We start from the raw sequence: 18602 nt of genomic DNA on the forward strand, positions 1-18602 counted from the left end.
AAAAGGGTATTCAAGTACAACAGCATCAGATCTGATACCGAGCTCAGGTTTTACAGAGCTGTTGTGATTCCTGCCCTCCTATATGGCTCCGAGACATAGACTGTCTACAGCAGATACCTCAAAGTAATGGAGCAGTACCACCGATACTGCCTGCGTAAGATCTTACTAATTTGCTGGGAAGAAAGACACAGCAACACCACCGTCTTGACCAGGCCAACATCCCCGGCATCGAGGCACTGCCCAGCTTTGATCAGATGCGATGGGCTGGGCAGGTCGTCCGCTTGACTGACATGAGAGTCCCCAAACAGATGCCGCCCTCCTACCTCCGAAATGGCAGGAGGACAGAGGAAGCGCTTCAGTGATACCCTTAAGGCTTCATGGTGAAGTGCAGCATTTCCACAGACAACTGGGAATCACTGGCCCAAGACCATCCAAAGTGGAGGAGGAGCATTTGGGAAGGTTTTGAGCACCTTGAGACTTGCCGTTGGGGAGAAAGTGGAATCCAGGCAATAACAGCGTAAGGAGCGCGCTGCCACACCAATGCTGACCCACCCCTTCCCACAACTGCCACCTGCCCCAAGTGTAACAAAGCCTGCAGAAGCTGCATCGGTCTGTGCAGCCACCTACAGATTCAACCTCTGAGTGGAAGAGAGTCCTCCTCGTCTGCGAGGGGGTGCTAATGATGATGGGACTTGTCCTGGAAATCCTCAGCATTGAATTCGATGATGTTTCTGGACAAACATGGGCAAAAAGACCTCCTGCTGATTACTATGTACTGGCCTTTCTCTAGTTGCATGGATTGGCCTGGAAACAAACAAAGGTAGGTTATCTTGAGGAGGGGATGAATTTTCGAATAGGTCCCTGTATCTTTGGCCTTGCAAGTTTATTTGAAGACACAAGCTTTCAGAGTCTCCCTCATTCAGGTGTCTTCAGATAAACCTGTTCGACTATAACCTGTGTGATTTTTGACCTTGACCACCCCAGTCCAATGCCAGCACCTCTGCATCTTTGGCCTTGACAGATTCCTTGCCCCAAAGTTTGCCTGATTTACAGTCTTTGTGTCCAGACCTTAGAGTAGGACCAGTTAGGCCTGATCCACAGTTGTGGGTGGAGAACATGAGTCTGAACCTCCATCTCCAATTCCAGGAATCTTATTTAAATATGAACATTCGTATATAGATGCATATAAACAAACCTGAGAATTAGCTCAGGGAATCAGGGTCAGCAACTCCTTCATGTTGAACAATATTTGGAGAAAGCATTGAGGGTGGTGAGTGGAGGATTTTGGTGTCCACCACGAAGAATGGTTTGCCGGCAGCATTACTGATCAAGCTGCTTGAGTCCTAAAGAGCACAGCTGCCTGACTGGAACTGCAGCAAATGGTGAGAGAACCAACAAATTGGGGGAGAAAATACTTGCCCTCATCCTTGTCTGTCTACCTGTTGCAGATGCATCTATCCATGACAGTATCAATAAGGGTGACCACTGCACAGTCTTTGTGGAGACAAAGTTGCTCCTTCATATTGAGAATACCTTACATTGTGTTGTGTGGCATTGTCACCAAACTAAATGGAACAGACTTTGAAGAGATCTAGCAACTCAAATTTTGACATCCATGAGACAGGGCTAAGCTATCCTACAACCAATGGATCAGGTGTAAGCTCTGCAGTCCTGCCCATCCCATCATCAATGGTGGTGGGCAATCGGACAACTCACTGAAGGAGGGGTCTACACAGAAATCTCCAACCTCAATGATGGGGGTGAGGCAGTCTTCAGCCAGAAATGCTGTATCTTGCCTCCTCCAGAGGTCCCCTACATTACATATGCCAGTCCAATGCTAATTCAATATATTCCACATGATATCAAGAAACAATTGGAGGCATGGATACTGGAAGGCTGTGGACCCTGACAACATTGCAGCAACAGTGCTGCAGCCCTAGCCTAGCTGTTCCTGTACATTTGGCATCTTCTGAGCCAGTAACCACCCCATTAGTCTGCTCTCAATCATCACAAAATGCTGGATAGTGGCATCAACAGTGCTATCTAGCAGGACCTAATCCAGCAATAATCTGCTCACTGATGCCCAGTTTTGATTCTGCCAGAGCCATTCATCTCATTACATTTTAGTTCAAACATGGACATAAGAACTGAAGTCTAGAAGTGAGGCATGAGTGACTGTTCTAGACATCAAGGCTGCATTTGACTGAGTGTGCCATCAAGGAGCCTTCCAAAACTGGAATCAGTGGGAATCATGGAAAAACTCTCGACTTTGAGTCATACCTGCCACAAAGGAAGATGATTATTGGAGCTAAGTCACCTCAGCTCCAGTAAATCTCTGCACGAGTCTCTGAGTAGTGTCCCCAGGTCTAACCATCTTCAGCCACTCTATCAATAACTTTCCTTTTTTCAGAATGTCAGTGTTCGGCACTGTTCACAACTCCTCAGATACTGCTCAAATGCAACAAGACCTGGCCAAAATCCAGGTTAGGGTTGACAAATGGCAAGTAACATTCACATCACATGAATGCCAGGCAATGACCAAAAAGAGACAATCTAACTTATGCTGCTTGACATTCGTTGGCATTCCTATCACTGGATCCCCCACTATAACATCTTGGGGAACACTATTGACCTGAAATTGAACTGGATCAGCCATAGAAGTACAGTGGCTACAAGAGTAGATCAAAGACTAGGAATCCTGCAGCAGGTAACTCACCACTGATTCCACCATCTGTCCAAAGTCTGTCCACCATCTCCATCAACAAACATATTGAATTAGACCCCAATATACCAAACATTATAACGCACAGCTAAAATGGCACCTACCCGAAGTAGCAAAAACCAGACCATATAAATTCGAACCAGCACAAGACAACAGCGCTTCACAGGAGGCTGCACAGTGCTGAGGATGTCAGCTAGTAAGGGGACAAAACATCTGCTATCAAACCTTGACGGGCATTGTTGTATGTCATGGACCTTGTAAAGGTAAAACTGCTTCATAATAGCAATATAAAAATGACATGAGACTTCCCCAGGAAGACTATTTAACAAACCTTGGCATGTTGGGTTGAGTTCAGAAGCCACTGCAGAAACTTGAAGCAGCATTTTGGAAAAAAAAAGTTTCACGAAGACAGAATGGGCCTCTATACACAAGCATAAGATTGCATCCATAGTATTTTCTTATGACTAAGTTGAATTTGCAACCACATAATCTAACTGATTTTGCTAGTAGGAAACCTCTTTCTGGAGGTACGTGTTAAATGGAGCATTAGTGCAAAACACTGAACAGAAAAGAAAGCTAGTGATTATTTTAGAGAAACATGTTCAACAGTTATTCTGATTGCTGCATTTAAAAATGCACTTTACAATTAGGCACTTGAGATTATCCAATGATACTTTAAGAAAGGATTGAGACGATACAGGCAGATTGTTCACTGTGGTGAAACATTAAAAACCCAGGAGGGGCAAAGGTCAAATTTGGGAAGTTATGATTTGAAAGGTGTCACAGTTGACTCTTGTGCAGACCATAAGTATGTAGATTTAATTATTGTAAAACTAAGAATGGTGTGTTTGTCCTTTTTACCAGCTGCTTAAACTTTCTGGCCTTTTTCCAAACTTTTTAAAAAAAGGAAAATCCTGACCTCGCTGAATCCATTTAAGGAAATTCTTGCAGATCGTCACCTTATTTCTGTCTTGACTTTTGCAAAGCTTTGTATCAAATCCAATGCCTACTACTTAATTATTTACACCACCAAATTTTAGGGAACCGAATACACCATGAATATCAGTGAGTTGGATACTTTGTTTTTTGAGCCATGGAATGTGAGTATCACTGGTTAATTGTCCTTGGCAATAGCAGGGACACAACAGGCCAAAGGGTCTTTTCCTGTGCTGTAGATCTATGTCTGCCATTTGACTTGTCAATGCTGAAAACCATGACAAGCTGTCTTGAGTTTGTGTCTGCGCTAAAAAGCAATGTAAGGCAGAAATACATGAGCCTTTAACTTGGCTGAGGGAGCACCCTGGTTCAGTCCCTGACTTGGATGCCTATCCCTGTGCACGAAGTGCCTCAATAGCAACACTATAATGGAACAGCAATGAATTGCAGTTCCTTACTATAATTTGGTTGGAGATCTGCCACGAGGATGAACGGGTGCGCCATGCTATGTCAATCTCATTCCTGTACTATATGCCAGCAGTGCGCATACAAAATACTGTATGTGGTTCAACTGAATGGCCATGTCTCAAACTCTGTGAGGATTAGCCCTCAGTCAGGTCAAAAGAAATAACCATCAGCTAGATAGTATCAGCACAGTGAGACAAGAACAGTATTCGTGCTTAGTCCGGGGACTTGGGCATGATCAGTTGACCGTTTAGAGTAGTCAGTGTGAAGATATCTGTACTTCTACTTTCTGGGAAGTGGGCCATGGTTCGGCCTGCAGGTCCAGTACAACTAGTCTGGGGATTCATGGTACATCAGCCAAGGAGCTGTGCACAGATCAGTCAAGGGTTTGATCACTTATCAGTTGGGGATATCTGTCCAAGACAGTTAGAGTGGCCTGCTAGTCCTAGAGGTCAGCTTTATGAAAGTTGAGGGGTTATCAGGAGTTACTGCTGTAATAGGGGAATTAGGGAACTCCAAGCTAGGGATTAGATGTAGTATACTGGGATGTATAGAGGTAAATAGTTTTGAAGAGAGGAAACCCAACTTATAAGAGGAGGAACCGATAGTGCTTTGAAGGAAATGGGTTACTACAGGATTGCACATCCTTGATCACAACCATGCTAGCTTTTAAGGGAGAGCTACAAGTTACAATGGGCACTGGGGACAAAAACAGAAGTTGCTGGAAAAGCTGAGCACGTCTGGCAGCATCTGTGGAGGAAAGTTCAGAGTTAACATTTCGGATCCGGTGACCCTTTCTCAGAACTGATGGTAACTGGGAAAACGTCAGTTTATATGCAGAAAATAGGGAGGGGGATGGAGTAGGGAGTAAACAATAGGATAGAGCCCAAAGAGAGAGAAGAGCAATTGGATAAACAAAGGAGTTGATAATGATCTGGCTAGGACTGAGTAGTTGTTAATGGGGACTGTTAGTGACTAACAAGAGGTGGTGTGTAATGGCAGGCTATGTGGTAACTAAATCTAATGTGTGGGATATGGGACTGCGACATGGGAGAGTTAGGCCCTAAAATTATTGAACTCTATATTGAGTCCTGAGGGCTGCAGGGTCCCCAAGTGGAAAATGAGGTGCTGTTCTTCCAGCTTGCGTTGAGCTTTGCTTGAACACTGCAGCAAGCCAGAGACACACATGTTGGCCAGGGAAGAGGGTGGTGTGTTTAAAGTGGCAGGCAACAGGTAGCTCAGGGTCTTTTTTTGTGAGCAGAACAGAGATGTTCTGCAAAGCGGTCACCCAGTCTACGCTTTGTTTTCCCCATGTAGAGGAGACCACATTGTGAGCAGCGAATGCAGTAGACTAGATTCTGGGAAATGCAGGTGATGTGTTGCTTTACCTCAAAGGTATATTTGAGCTGTTGGATAAAGGGGAGGGAGGAGGTAAATGGGCAGGTGTCGCACCTTTGCCGGTTGCAGGGGAAGGTGGTGTGGGGCTGTGGGTGTTGCTAGGGGTGAAGGAGTAGGGACCAGGAATGGTCCCTGTGGAAGGCGGACAAGGGAGGAGAGGGAAATATGTGTCTGGAGGTGGCAGAAATGGCGTCTGATGATCTTCTAGATGTGGATGCTGGTGGGATCGTAAGTAAGGACAAGGGGAACCGTATCGCTGTTGCAGGAGGGAACAGAGGGGCTGAGGGCGGAAGTGTGGGAGATGGCTCGGGCCTGTTTGAGGACCCTGTCGACATGGTGATGGGGAATCCTCGGTTGAGGAAGAAGGTGGACATTTTGGAGGCTCCCTTGTCAAAGTTGGCCTCATCTGAACATATGCAACGGAGATGGCGGAACTGAGAGAATGGGGTGGAGTCTTCACAGGAAGGAGGGTGCGAGGATGTATAGTCCAGCTAGCTGTGGGATTCAGTGGGTTTATAGTGGATATTAGTGGCCAGTCTATCCCCAGAAATAGAAACCGAAATGTTGAGGAAGGGAAGGGAAAGGAGGAGTCAGAGATAGACCAGGTGGAAATGAGGGCAGGATGGAAATTGGAAGCGAAATCGACGAACTTTTCCAATTCCAGATAAGAGAGGGAAGCAGCTGATATCATCAGAAAGAGTTGTGGGTGTGGGCTGGAATAGGACTGGAACAAGCAATGTTCCACGTACTCCACGAAGGGACAGGCATAACTGTGGCCCATGCGGGTACCCGTGGCCACCCCCCTCTCTTCTGAAGAGAAGAAGTTAATGGAGAAGTTGTTGAGGGTGAGGATGAGCTCGGTTGAGCGGAGGAGGGTGGTGGTAGGTAGGGATGGTTCAAGCCTTTGCACCAGGAAGAAGCAGAGAGCCCTAAGACCCTCCTGGTGGGGAATGGACATGTAAAGGGATTGCACGTCTGTGGTAAGGAGGCTGCAACTGAAAGTTTTGAAACCAACTAAAGCATCAGAGGAGTCACCAGATGTTCGTGGGCAGGGATTGGACCAGGGGAGAGAAGGGTATTGGGGATTAGATAATATTCTAAGATTAATGAGGCTACAAGTAACATGTATAGGAAGGTTCTTAAATAGCAATTGATTTGCACTTGTATTTTCAATGAATTACTAGCCGTACCACGTGTGCCCTAAGAAGCGTTTCCTTTTTGTTTCCCCCTCCCACAATGTATGTGCTGAAGAGCAACTGTCGGCTGGCAGCACTTTACCTGAGGCATAACTTGATTTAAAAATGTCACTGACACTGGGAAATCCCAGGAGATCCTAGCAGTGGAGAGTGCTTCCTCCTGCGGTCAGAGGGAAGATAAAATAAGCAGGGTGCAGTAGCAGCATGTACATAAATAACAAGGCAAGTTTTGGAGAATAGTGAGAGAAATCTCACCAGGGCTCAGAGAAACCTTCAATAAAACTTGCCAGAAATTACACAGTAAATTTCAGCCTCCTATTGTCTGAGTCAGGCGATACCAAAAAAGACAAATTTCAGCAACCTTTGCAAGGGTTAGATTCAGATCTGCTGTGGTTACCTACGTGACAAATGCATGTAATTGAAGTTAACTTTTTAGGAAGAAATCAAACTTTGACAGCAATTTGGATTATATCAGTGATATTCTTGTGATACCATGTATTCCAACCTAACTGTATCCAAATATTTTCATTTATTTTGCTGTGACCTAGCTGCATTTCTGATGCCAGTAATCAACTAATGTACCACTGCCTGTATTTACCTTACAGAGGGAACCAGCAGAAGAGGCTCTGAAAAGTAATAACCTGAATCTAGATCAAGCTATGGGTAAGTCTTGAAGGAAGAGTGCTGAAGTGGAATCTTGTTCTTATAGAAACTTTGACACATAAACATAATCATTAGAAATTTAAATCCTAGCTTACAAATAACATTTTTTTAAGCCTGATTTAGGCCTTCTTGCCAGATCTGTCAACCCCAATTTAAGAAAACAGCCCACAATGTTTTAAACAAATAATGTAATTAAGGCTTTCAATCCCAATTATAATGGGCTTGGGTGTTACCCTCCATTCAGTTGCTCAGTTTCATTAATTCACTGGTTATAGCATTCAGAATTGATCTCTTCTTCATAAAACGGTTTGTTGAAATCTACAACAATTGCTTTAAAAGTGATATTGCATCCTTATAACCATAAATAAAAACCATGCCAACTTTGGGTTCTGCTTCCCACTGCCTGGTCGGTGGTATCTACTTGTGGCCAAGCAACAGGGAAGTGTGATTAATGGTTGTTCCTTGATCTTTAATGGCTTTTCACCCAATTAGCATAAGGTGACCTGACTATTTAGTTAATTAGAGAAAAAAAGAACCTGGGCAACTTATCTAGCCATCTAATTATATATTTAAAAGTCATTCTCCATTCTGTACTTTGTTCTAAAGACAAGCCCACTTTTGCTCTCTCCCTTTAGATCTTGTAGGTTTAGTTGGCCTTCAGGCTTAATGACAAATGTCTTTTCTGTGTTTAGCTGGTGCTAATTACGACCCATGTTCCCCTCAACTTGTTCTAAAAAAAATTCTTCTGCGGTCACATTTGTTCTCCATACAGATGACCATTGATTTGGTTTACAAATTGCTTTTCCAGATGGCCTGATTCCTTGCCTGTGTGTATTTCTGTGTCCTCTGATCTGATCATGGATTATAGCTGGTCCAATCAAAAATGTTAACCGTTCCTTCCTTGGGCTTATGGTTGAATTGATGAATCTTTTCTGGAGTTGCTTTTTGCCAGTATTTCAAAAAAAAAGAAAATGTGACCCTGCTACATTCAGCTATCTGCTGTGGCCCTGCAAAACTTATTGTAAAATTGTAATATTGCAGACCAGTTGTGCTTAGGTGATAGAATAATTAATGTATTGCGCTGTTGGATTTTGTTCCTGTTTGTCACATGGTTTCCATCCCACTGCATGTCCAATGTGAACTTCAATCTTTGAGTTAAACTTAACCATATGGCCCCTTGGACTTGTTCCACCATTCAGTAACGGTTATGGCTGATCTTAGCCGCAGTTCCTTTTTTCCCATCCATATCCTATGACTCTTGCTTCCCTTGACATTCAAACATTTATGTACCCAAACCTTGAATATATTAAGTGGCTCAGCCTCTACAACTCTCCGGAGTAGGGAATTCCAAAGATTCATGTCCCTTTTATAAAAGTAAATATTTCCTCATAACGTAAAGTGACATTATGAAACTATGCCCCTAGTTCTAGATTCTCCCCAAGTGGGGAGGGGTGATGCAGAAATGATCCTTTCTTAAACTGCCTCAGAATTTGATATTCCGTAGAATTTTCATAGAATCCCTACAGTGAGGAAACAGGTCTTCCGGCCCAACAAGTCCATACCGACCCACTGAGCATCCCACCCAGACCCATTCCCCTAAAACCCACCTAATCTACACATCCCTATGTACACAACACTATGGGGAATTTAGCATGGCCAATCCACTAACTTGCACATCTCCAGACTGTGGGAGGAAACCGGAGCACCCAAAGGAAACCCACACAGACAGTTGTCTGAGGGTGGAATCAAACCCGGATCCCTGGCGCTGTGAGGCAGCAGTGCGAACCACTGTGCCACCGTGCCGCCCTAAATATATGGGAGCACCTCCACCTGCAAGTTCCCCTTCAAACCAGACACCATCCTGACTTGGAAATACATTACTGTTTCTCTAGTGCCACTGAGTCAAAACCCGAACTCCCTTCCCAAACGTATTGTGGATACACCTTCACCAAATGGATTGCAATGGTTCCAGAAGGCGGCTCACCGCCAATACCACCTTGAGGGCAACTAGGGATGGTCAATAAATGCAGGCTCAGGCAATGTCACCCACATCCCATGTGTGAATGGAAATAAAATTGTTGAGACTATTATCTAAACTCTGATATGTCCCATTATTTGATTTCAGCCGGTTTCATTGTTTCAGATGTTTTAGTTTCTGATCTCAGTTTCAGTCCCTGGAAACTGGAAAGTTCTCTTTTCCGTTTCCCCTTTTTTGTTTTCCTTTTCTGTAGGGTCCACCTCCAAAAGATACAAGCTGTGAAACATGGATTACATTAGCTAAGGTCATTCCTCAGTATTTAAAGACAATGAGGTACATTTCGTTCACCTGATCATTATCTTGAACGATGTGGTGTAAGCCTAATGTGTCCAACAAGTCTCGTATCATCATGCTTTATGACCGTCTATAATAGCAGCTGCGTTTTTTTCAGCAAAACTCTGATTTGTCCACGCGATCTTTCCTTCATAAAACCAAAATGTTTTTGATTGTTACCTGCTTCTTGTGATTGTTAATTTCCACCCTTTGTACAATTTCATTAAGTTTGACTTGGTTTGTCGATCAAAATTAATTGCTTTAGAAGTTTAGAGTTTACTAGTATTACTTTCTTAAATGTGTCTAGAATAATTGTTATCTTCATGCCCTGCGGGTTGAGGGAGGTGGCAGTATTCCATTTGCAAAGATTTTTGAAAACTATGGTTTGTGTCTGCTGAGACTTCAGCAGTGTTTTGAAATGCATATCATACTAGACCTTCTGGCTTTTGTGCTTGAAAATTTCACAAACTTTAACTATGAATTGCTTTACAATATTTATCTTTAGTTGTAGTTATTCAGTATCTTCCCTATGGAAATTTCTGAGACTTTCTATGTTTAAAGTTCACCAGATGATCTGGCATATGTTACTGTGGTAAATTATGAACATAATGTCAGTTTCTACCTTCAAAATGCTTCCTACAACATGACCTCAATGTTAGGTTCTTCTTAGAGACATAGAAGTCTACAGCACAAAACAAGTCTCTTCAACCCATTTTTGTATACACTGTTATTTTACCTACAGTCACCAAACGATATTTTTAGTTGAAGTTAATGTTTGTCTTCTCTTTTCTTTCCTTTTTATTTTATGTTAAGATGGATTTTCCCCTTTTCCAGGTACACTCTTAGAAAAAAAAGTGGAGATGGACAAACGTGGAATGGGAATGTCAGATTACAATGGAATAGTTTCTAAACCACTTGGCTGCCGACCACCTACTATCCCCAAAGAGTCTTCCATGGATCGGCCCACCTTTTTTGACAAGGTTTGTTACGAATAAATGACAGAAAATAAACCAAAAATAGTTATGTCCTGATGTCAAGTTCCTTAGACTAATGAACAAAACTGCTTTGTTTTTAAAAAAAATCACCAGCTGTCTGGGTTATGATAAAATATTCATGCATTGTTTTGTACTCTGAGCAGAAAACTAAACTGGAAAATCCTTGCACCTCACAGCAGTTCAAGCAACTCTGAGACCTAACAGGGTGGTCTGCAGGAACGAAAAATTCCCTTTTGAAAGTAAAGATGTAAAGTTTTAATTTGGAATTCTATTTTCAAGTAATGTAATCAAGCAAAGTGGGCAGAATCCAATTACCCTATTTGGTTTTGTACTTTCGTAAACGTTCTGTACTGACATCAAGATGGTGTGAAATGAGACTCTTTTTTTAAAGTAGTACTTTTTAAAGTATGGTCAATAGAATGTGTTTAACCATGTACAGCACATATTATTTCTATTAGTGAAGAGAACTAACATATTTCGGCTCCAGTTTTAAAAACCTGGATTTCTCACTTCATTGGTTTGTGAACTGACCAAGATGTTTTTATGGCAGTGTTTCACATTGTTGCTACAGGAAGTCAAATGTATTATTAACCTGTTTTGAGAGGAGCTGTATTTTGCCATGTTAGAACCACTTGCCACAGTTAAAATATTTATTTGCAAGTGACTCCAGTAGACTCGAATGTTTTGTAATAGAGATTGTTCATGTTTCCAGGATTCACAAAATACTTTAGGTTTGGCAAAGCTAGGGTTATAAAATTGACTCATTTTTACTGCGGTTTAGTGCCTTCAGCTCTGGATACAGAAAAATGGGAAGACAAATGATTGTATGGTGATCAGATTACAGTTTGACTGTGATATTATTTAGAAGTTAAACACAATATGAACCTGTTTCTGTAATGTTTCAAAGAGACGTCCCTTGAAAAAATGATTGTTTTCAAGAATCTGAAGCATGCAGGGATATCAGTAAAAATCTCTCATTTTTACTTCTTAGTATATTTTTGGGGAAGGTTTCTTTGTTATGCATTCGTAGAAAGTATGGGTCACTGGATTGACCAGCATTTATTGTCCATCTCTAATTGCCTGGGCAAAGAAGATGGTTAGCTATCTTCTTGAACCACTGCTGTTCTTGGGTTTAGGTGTACCCTCAGTGCTATTGGGAAGGAACTTCCAGGATTTTGGCCACCCAACAGTCAAGGACCAGTGAAATAGTTCCAAGTGAGGATGGTATGTCACTTGGAAGAGAGCATGGTCATGGTGTTCCATTGCATCTGCTGCGTTTACCTTTCCAAATAGTAAAAGATCCAGGTTTGAAAGATGCTGTGAAAGGAGCCTGGGTGACTTGCTGCAGTGCATCTTGTAGATGATGCACATTGCTGTCACTGTATGTCTGTGGTGAAAGGAGTGAATGTTGCTGATGATGGATAGGATGCCAATCAAGTGGGCTGCTCTGTCTTGGATAATGCCAAATGTATTAAATGTTGTTGACACTACACCCATCCAGACAAATGAAGAGTATTCTATCACACTCTCTGGATCGTCTGTTATTTGTTTGTTAATGAACCATGCAACTTTTATACATTAAGCCCTTAGTAGTCATGGTCTATTTGTCACATTTCCTCACTAAAAGATTTTAATTAAGTTTGCTTGGTTGCACAAATGACCTTTTTAGTTCCTCTGATTTTTGACATTTAATATACCAACCTTGGCTCTAATGCAGTAACATGTGGATATGTAACATATGTGCTATTACCCTTAATTGCTTCCTACATTAATGAACATTTGATCCCTTGTCTACTACTGTTTATTTTTTCACTTTTACTTTAAAATGCTGGCGATCTTTTCTACGTTGAAAGTTTTCTGTTGTTAATGTTAATTGCAAAACATGATCTTTAACACATTTGGTTGTTTTGGTAATAGTTTGTTAGACATTTATTAGATTTTATGTAAAAGTGTAACTGTGTTCATTAACTTGTCAGAAAAATATCTTTGTACCTACATTTAACATCGACCAGTGAATTGTTACAGTCCTGCATCAAAAGAAATTTCCTATGATACATACTTGGTTTCTATTTAAATGGAGGTGAGGTATTATATAATCAAAAGTTTTGAAAGTAGAGCCAAATTATGACATGCCGCAAGCCTCAAATATTGACACGTGCACTTGTTAGTTTCAGCGTAAGGCAAATGTTATGAAATAGAGGTTGTGAATTTCCTGTCACTGTTTTTTTGTGCCTGCAGCGTGTTCGTTTAATATTGCAGCAATTGCTGCTTTTGATCTTTGCACATACATCTTTAGCATACAAAAGGTTTTTTAGTCATGCACTTTAACTCTGTTTTTTTTTTTTTTGTTTCCTTCTCTCTATCTCCTTCTTTCTGTCTATCTTCCCAACCCACCATCATTTTGTCTTTGGAACACACACTTCCATCATCCTTTTTAATCCAATTTTTATTTAAACCAATGGAATTCCTCTTATGTGCTTGTTGTGACATCCATTGCACTTCCCTGATAATAATGCTGTGCCTTGGTTGGCACTGCACAGCTCACCCTATCCTTCTCTAATCAGGATGGCGGCCTAGTGGAAGAGTCCCCTACTTCACCATTTTTGCCTTCACCAAGCCTGAAGCTTGCCCTTTCAAACAGTGCACACCCTAATCAGGCCCTTGGTGCCATTGCCTCGGGGCTGGGCATGCAAAACTTGAATTCTTCTAGACAGGTAAGGCTGGCCATTCATGAATTATTGCTTTAACCCACTCAGTATTAAAACAGCAAGCTTCTTGAACTTAGAGAAAGCAGAAATATTTTGTTCTGAGCAGATATCAAGAAATCTACCTGCCATTTTGTGGTGATTACATGTGCTTTTATTCTGACTGAAAAGCATAATTGGTTTAATTTTGCATTAAACTTGTAATTTGTAAATCTTAAAGATGCATTTCATCCCCCATGCTCCCTTCCAAATATGACACACCTTGACCAACTCAAACTGAAACGAGCACCTTTCCCAATTTCCTCCTGCTGTCTCATTGAATTATTTTGTTTGTAGATTAACAAAATCATGCTTACAATCTTATACTTGGCAAATAGCTCCAAAACAAGCTGGAGGAAGTAAATATGTATATAAAATTAGTTTGGATATTTGGCAAATACATGTCAGGAATCCCTTTTTTCAATTTGTTCTATTTAAAGAATGAATATGTTCTTGCGCACTACTTCAGGTCAAATTAGTAAATTTATTGATGCTGTTTAGTATGCACATGTCATTAGTCTTGAGAATTTGCTATTCAAATTTCCTTTGGTGTTTCATCAAAATGTTTCAGTTCATTTGTTCATAAATTTAAAAAGAATCTTCATGTGAATGTGAACTTCATGCAGTTTTTGTTTTGAAGCATTAGCTGTTTTAAAATTAAATAACAGTAAAGTTTGAGGGAATTGAGTGTTTACAATTTTGCTCATTATTTCTCTTGTTTTGCTGAACTTGTGTTTTTTGATCATGTAGAGAAGACGACTAAATTACTCTTCCAATATAAAAGCCATCATAATTACAATCTTGCAAAAATCTGTGCTAATTTTAAAGGATCTGTTCCTTCAAAATGTTTGAGACTTTTCTAGTTTAAGGCTTTCTAATATTTCCAAAATTTGAATTTGTATTTGAGGTTGTGGAGCTGTGTAAAGCCCTTTATTATTTGAATTATACATATAACTGCATTTACCCTACATCATATTTTATTGTTCAAAATAATGTAAGAAGCTCAGTTGCAATTGCTGCCTTTGGGGACAGAATCCTTATGGATGCTAAGGCTGAAATAGATAAATTCTCGATCAGTCAGAGAATCAAGAGTTATGGGGAAAATGCAAGAAAGTGGATATGAGAAATGTTGGATCAGCCATAATCCTGTTGAATGGCAGAGCAGGCTTGAGGGCCTAAACGGCCTACTTCTATTCCTATTTCTTATGGTCTTGTAATCTTGACTCCCATTTTTGTGCTTTTATAACCTGCAAGGCCAGTAAATTTTTTTGCCAATGAGTATTGAAATAATTCCAGAGGCCAGTATCCTGTCACCAAGTCACCCTTCCTTTACACATGGAGAGTCCATGATCGGAGGTGGTGGAAGTAGACACAGTAGCAGCTTTCAAGAAGCACTTGAACGAATATGTGAATAGGAAAGGAATAGAGGGATACGGATCCTGTAAGTGAAGGCAGTTTTAGTATGGAAGGGCAAAATGTGTTGGCGCAGGCTTGGAGAGCTGTCCCTGTGTTGTATTGTTCTTTGTTCTTTGATACTGATCCAACTCCCTCAGAGCCATCTCTGAGTGAACAGGATGTCTGACAGTCCTCTTCTTATCTGTCAGTCAAGGCCTCGAGATTGGACCAGCCCCAATCAGGGAACTCATTTTATGATGTCAACCTTGCTGACTTTGCTACAATTACTACATCCCTTCCCCAATGAGTCCAAGGATGTAGGCTGGTTCTTTTATTTCGTAGCTCTTCCTGGCGAGTTTTAGCACCAAGTCATGTTCCTCCAACTCTGTCTCTTAGATGGGCAGTATGTAACGCACAGTAGCTCATCTCTTGCATCTGGAGCATCTCGGAAGAAATTCATTCTCCTCTTTGGGTGGTAGAAGTGGCAACATCCACTTTGTCCATCTCAGATTCTGAGATATTGTCAACTCTTGATGAAGAGGGAGGACCTATGGGTTCTGGAACAATTGGAAAGGTTGTCAAGGAGCCAGGTACATTTTTGCTCCTGCACCCTTTGCGAGTTTGCAATTTCATAGGGCCCACATGCTTGTTCAGAATGTCACACCTCCCCAAATCGTATACGTCACTGGACCTGACCTCCTGTCACACCCCACCCTGCATCAGGTCCAGGAAGATCAGGTTTAACCTGGTGTGGAGTATTCTTCCCTTTAGCAATGCTGCTGAAACTATCCCTGTAGTTGCATGAGGGGTGGACCTATAATCAAATGGGAACCAGGACAGTTTGGTGTGTACTGGAGCTGTAGGCTGTTTCTTTAAGCCTGCCTTCAAAGTTTGGACTTCTCTTTCTGCCAGACCTTCAGAAGATGGAAAGTATGGAACTGTTCTTATATGTTGAATGCCATTTGACTTTTAGAAATACTCACTCAAATTCTATGCTGGCAAATGATGGCCCATTATCTGTGACCAACACTTTTGGGGAAAATCCATCTTTCACAAAAGATGCGAGCGTTTTTTCAGTTGTTGTCCCTGTGTTTGATGAATGCCGACCCAACCACTTTGAATGGGCATCCGCAATGACTAAGAACATTGAGCCCATGAAAGGACCGATTATAGGCAATGTGTAACCGAGTCCAGGGTTTACCCAGCCATTCCCGCAAATGTGGAGAATCTGCTGGCAGTAGTTTTTGTCCTTGTGGGCACTGTCCCACCGATGTGGCCATGTTTGCATCCAGTCCTGGCCACCAGACATCACTTCTTGCCAACATCTTCATTTTGGAAACTCCTGGATGACCCTGATGGAGTTCAGCCTCTAGAGGTAACCTTTGCTCAGGACAATCACTCTTGCTACCCATAATAATATGCGGTCGACTGTGATCTTGTTTCTCCAGGTCCAAAAAGGTTTCAGTTCTGGTTGTGACTGCCCTTTTGTTTCCCCCATTGCCATCAGCTTTTGAATTTTTCCAGGATCAAATCTTTCTGCATCCAAAGTGTAATATTGTCAGCTGTGACTGGAAGGGTGTCCAAAAAGTTTAAAACCATTATAGACTGTTCCAGTGGCGGTACCACTGGTGGTGTATCTGCAGCTCAATGCATCCATGTTTGCTACTTGGCTTTCCAGACAGTGTTCCAACTTGTACTTCAACGCACTTAGTATTAGAACCCACTGCCAAACTTGGCCTCAAGGGTGGCACTGCCTTGTCCTCTTCAAGTAGACATAATGGGTTTGTGGTCCATTGTTATTACAAATTTACATCGGTAAAGGTATTGGTGGAACTTCCTGACTCCAAATATGACCACCAAACCTTCCTTCTCGGTCTGGGTGTATTTACGCTTTTACATTAGCCAAAGTCCTGGATGTGCTATTGGGCATTCCTCTCTATTGGGTCACCTGAGGTAATAGTACTCTGATGCTGTACAGGGAGGTATCGCGTGGGGTGGCACAGTGGTTAGCACTGCAGCCTCACGGTGCCAGGGATCCGGGTTCGATTCCACCCTTGGGCGACTCTGTGTGGAGTTTGCACATTCTCCCCGTGTCTGCGTGGGTTTCTTCCGGGTGCTCCGGTTTCCTCCCACAGGCCAAAGATGTGCAGGTTAGGTGGATTGGCCATGCTAAATTGCCCATAGTGTTCAGGGGTGTGTGGGTTATAGGGGGATGGGTCTGGGTGGGATGCTCCAAGGGTCGGTGTGGACTTGTTGGGCTGAAGGGCCTGTTTCCACACTGTAGGGATTCTGTGATTCTATGATTGTGATCTCATTTGGGATCATGGCGTGCTAACACCTTGGAGGATGGTGGCTGTTTCTACACTTCCCTGAAGTCTGTGGCTTGGCTACGCAACAATTTCCAAGCTGGTCTTTTCAAAAGTTGAAGCAAAGATGCCAGAATGGAGGCCAGCTTATGTATGAACTATCTGTAATAATTTACCAGCCCACGGAAAGACCTAAGTTCCGGGCACCTTTGATCGCTCTCACTTTATTTTCCAGCGGGTGTAACCCAGTCTTGTTGACTCTGTAGCCCAGTTAGGTCACTTGGGGCTCCTGGAACACACGTTTTTCCCTTCTACAGGCATACACCTGCCTGGAAGGAACATCTAAGAATGATGTCCAAGTTCTCGTTGTGCTCCTTATTGGTCTTGCCTGATATTAGCACATCATTTAAATAAATAGCAACCTGGGGTAGATCTTTGTAAAATGTTCTCTGTCGTCTGCTGAAAAATTGTACAGGCTGACAATATCCCAAATGGCAGTCTTGTATGTTGGTACAAGGTCTTAATGTATTAATTGTAGCATACTTCTGGGAATCTTCATCTAACCACAATTGCAAGTACGAATAGCTCATGTCCAGTTTCATGAAGGACAGCACCACCCCCAGCTGCCAGCTTTGCATATATATCCTCTATGCGAGGGACTGGATATTTATCCAGCTGCAAAAAGCAGGTTGCCATCAGTGTAAAACCCCTACAAAGGCAAACTGACTCGTCAGGCTTCACAATTGGTACAACCGGTGCTGCCTACTCCACAAACTTCACAAACTTCCATCGCTTCCCAGCAATCTGATTTCTGCCTCTACTTTTGCCTGTAAGGCAAATGGCACTTGGTGGGCCATGCAGAATTGTGGGATTGCTTCCTGGTCAACACGCAAGGTGGCCTTGTCTCTTTTGATGGTCCCTAGACCTTCCTGAAAAAACGTCTGGATTTTCAATTAGGACTTCATTCAAGCAGCCATTTTCTAATTGAAAATGTTGAACCAATCTAGGTGAATCTTTCTCGACCAATTTCACCCCATCAAGCTTGGGCCCGATGCTTTTACTACAGTCAGTGCTAACTGAACCAGCTGCTTCTCATAATAGACTGGAACCAAAGTTGTAGCCTTAACCTGTAAACGTTCCCCAATGTCGGTTCTCAGTCTAGCTGAGGTCTTGTGCAAACCTAAGGATTGGAGTCCAGAGTGAATTTTGTTAAAGACTAGTTCTGCAATCACTAACAGTCATGCCAGTATCAACCTCCATTAGAACTAGGTGACCATTTAATCAGCCGTTTATTTTAATTTGGTTTTGATTTGGATGTTGCTAAACAATTTAACTGTTCCAAACCAGATGCAGGTGGACTTGCCAGGGTGAATTCTGTTGCTGTCTGGAGTGCGCATACCAGCAGCAACTACAATGGCTTGTCTTCCCTGTGCAGAAGAAAATTTTAATCGTTTGGCCGAAAATTGGCTTT

The 18602-nt window shown here is 42.2% G+C and overlaps 1 protein-coding gene across 1 annotated transcript in view; it reads left to right on the forward strand.

The window, feature by feature from the left end:
* The window catches only part of tnrc6c1 (trinucleotide repeat containing adaptor 6C1), a 77828-nt gene that overhangs the window by 23868 nt on the left and 35358 nt on the right, over nt 1-18602 (forward strand). Inside the window, exons 2-5 of the mRNA XM_048611117.1 lie at nt 791-820; nt 7323-7380; nt 10526-10671; nt 13251-13400. Of these exons, the coding sequence (XP_048467074.1) occupies nt 791-820; nt 7323-7380; nt 10526-10671; nt 13251-13400 (384 nt within the window). The remainder of the gene's footprint in view (nt 1-790; nt 821-7322; nt 7381-10525; nt 10672-13250; nt 13401-18602) is intronic.

This window comes from Rhincodon typus, chromosome 23, assembly GCF_021869965.1.
Source record: "Rhincodon typus isolate 14 chromosome 23, sRhiTyp1.1, whole genome shotgun sequence".
Lineage (NCBI taxonomy): Eukaryota > Metazoa > Chordata > Chondrichthyes > Orectolobiformes > Rhincodontidae > Rhincodon > Rhincodon typus.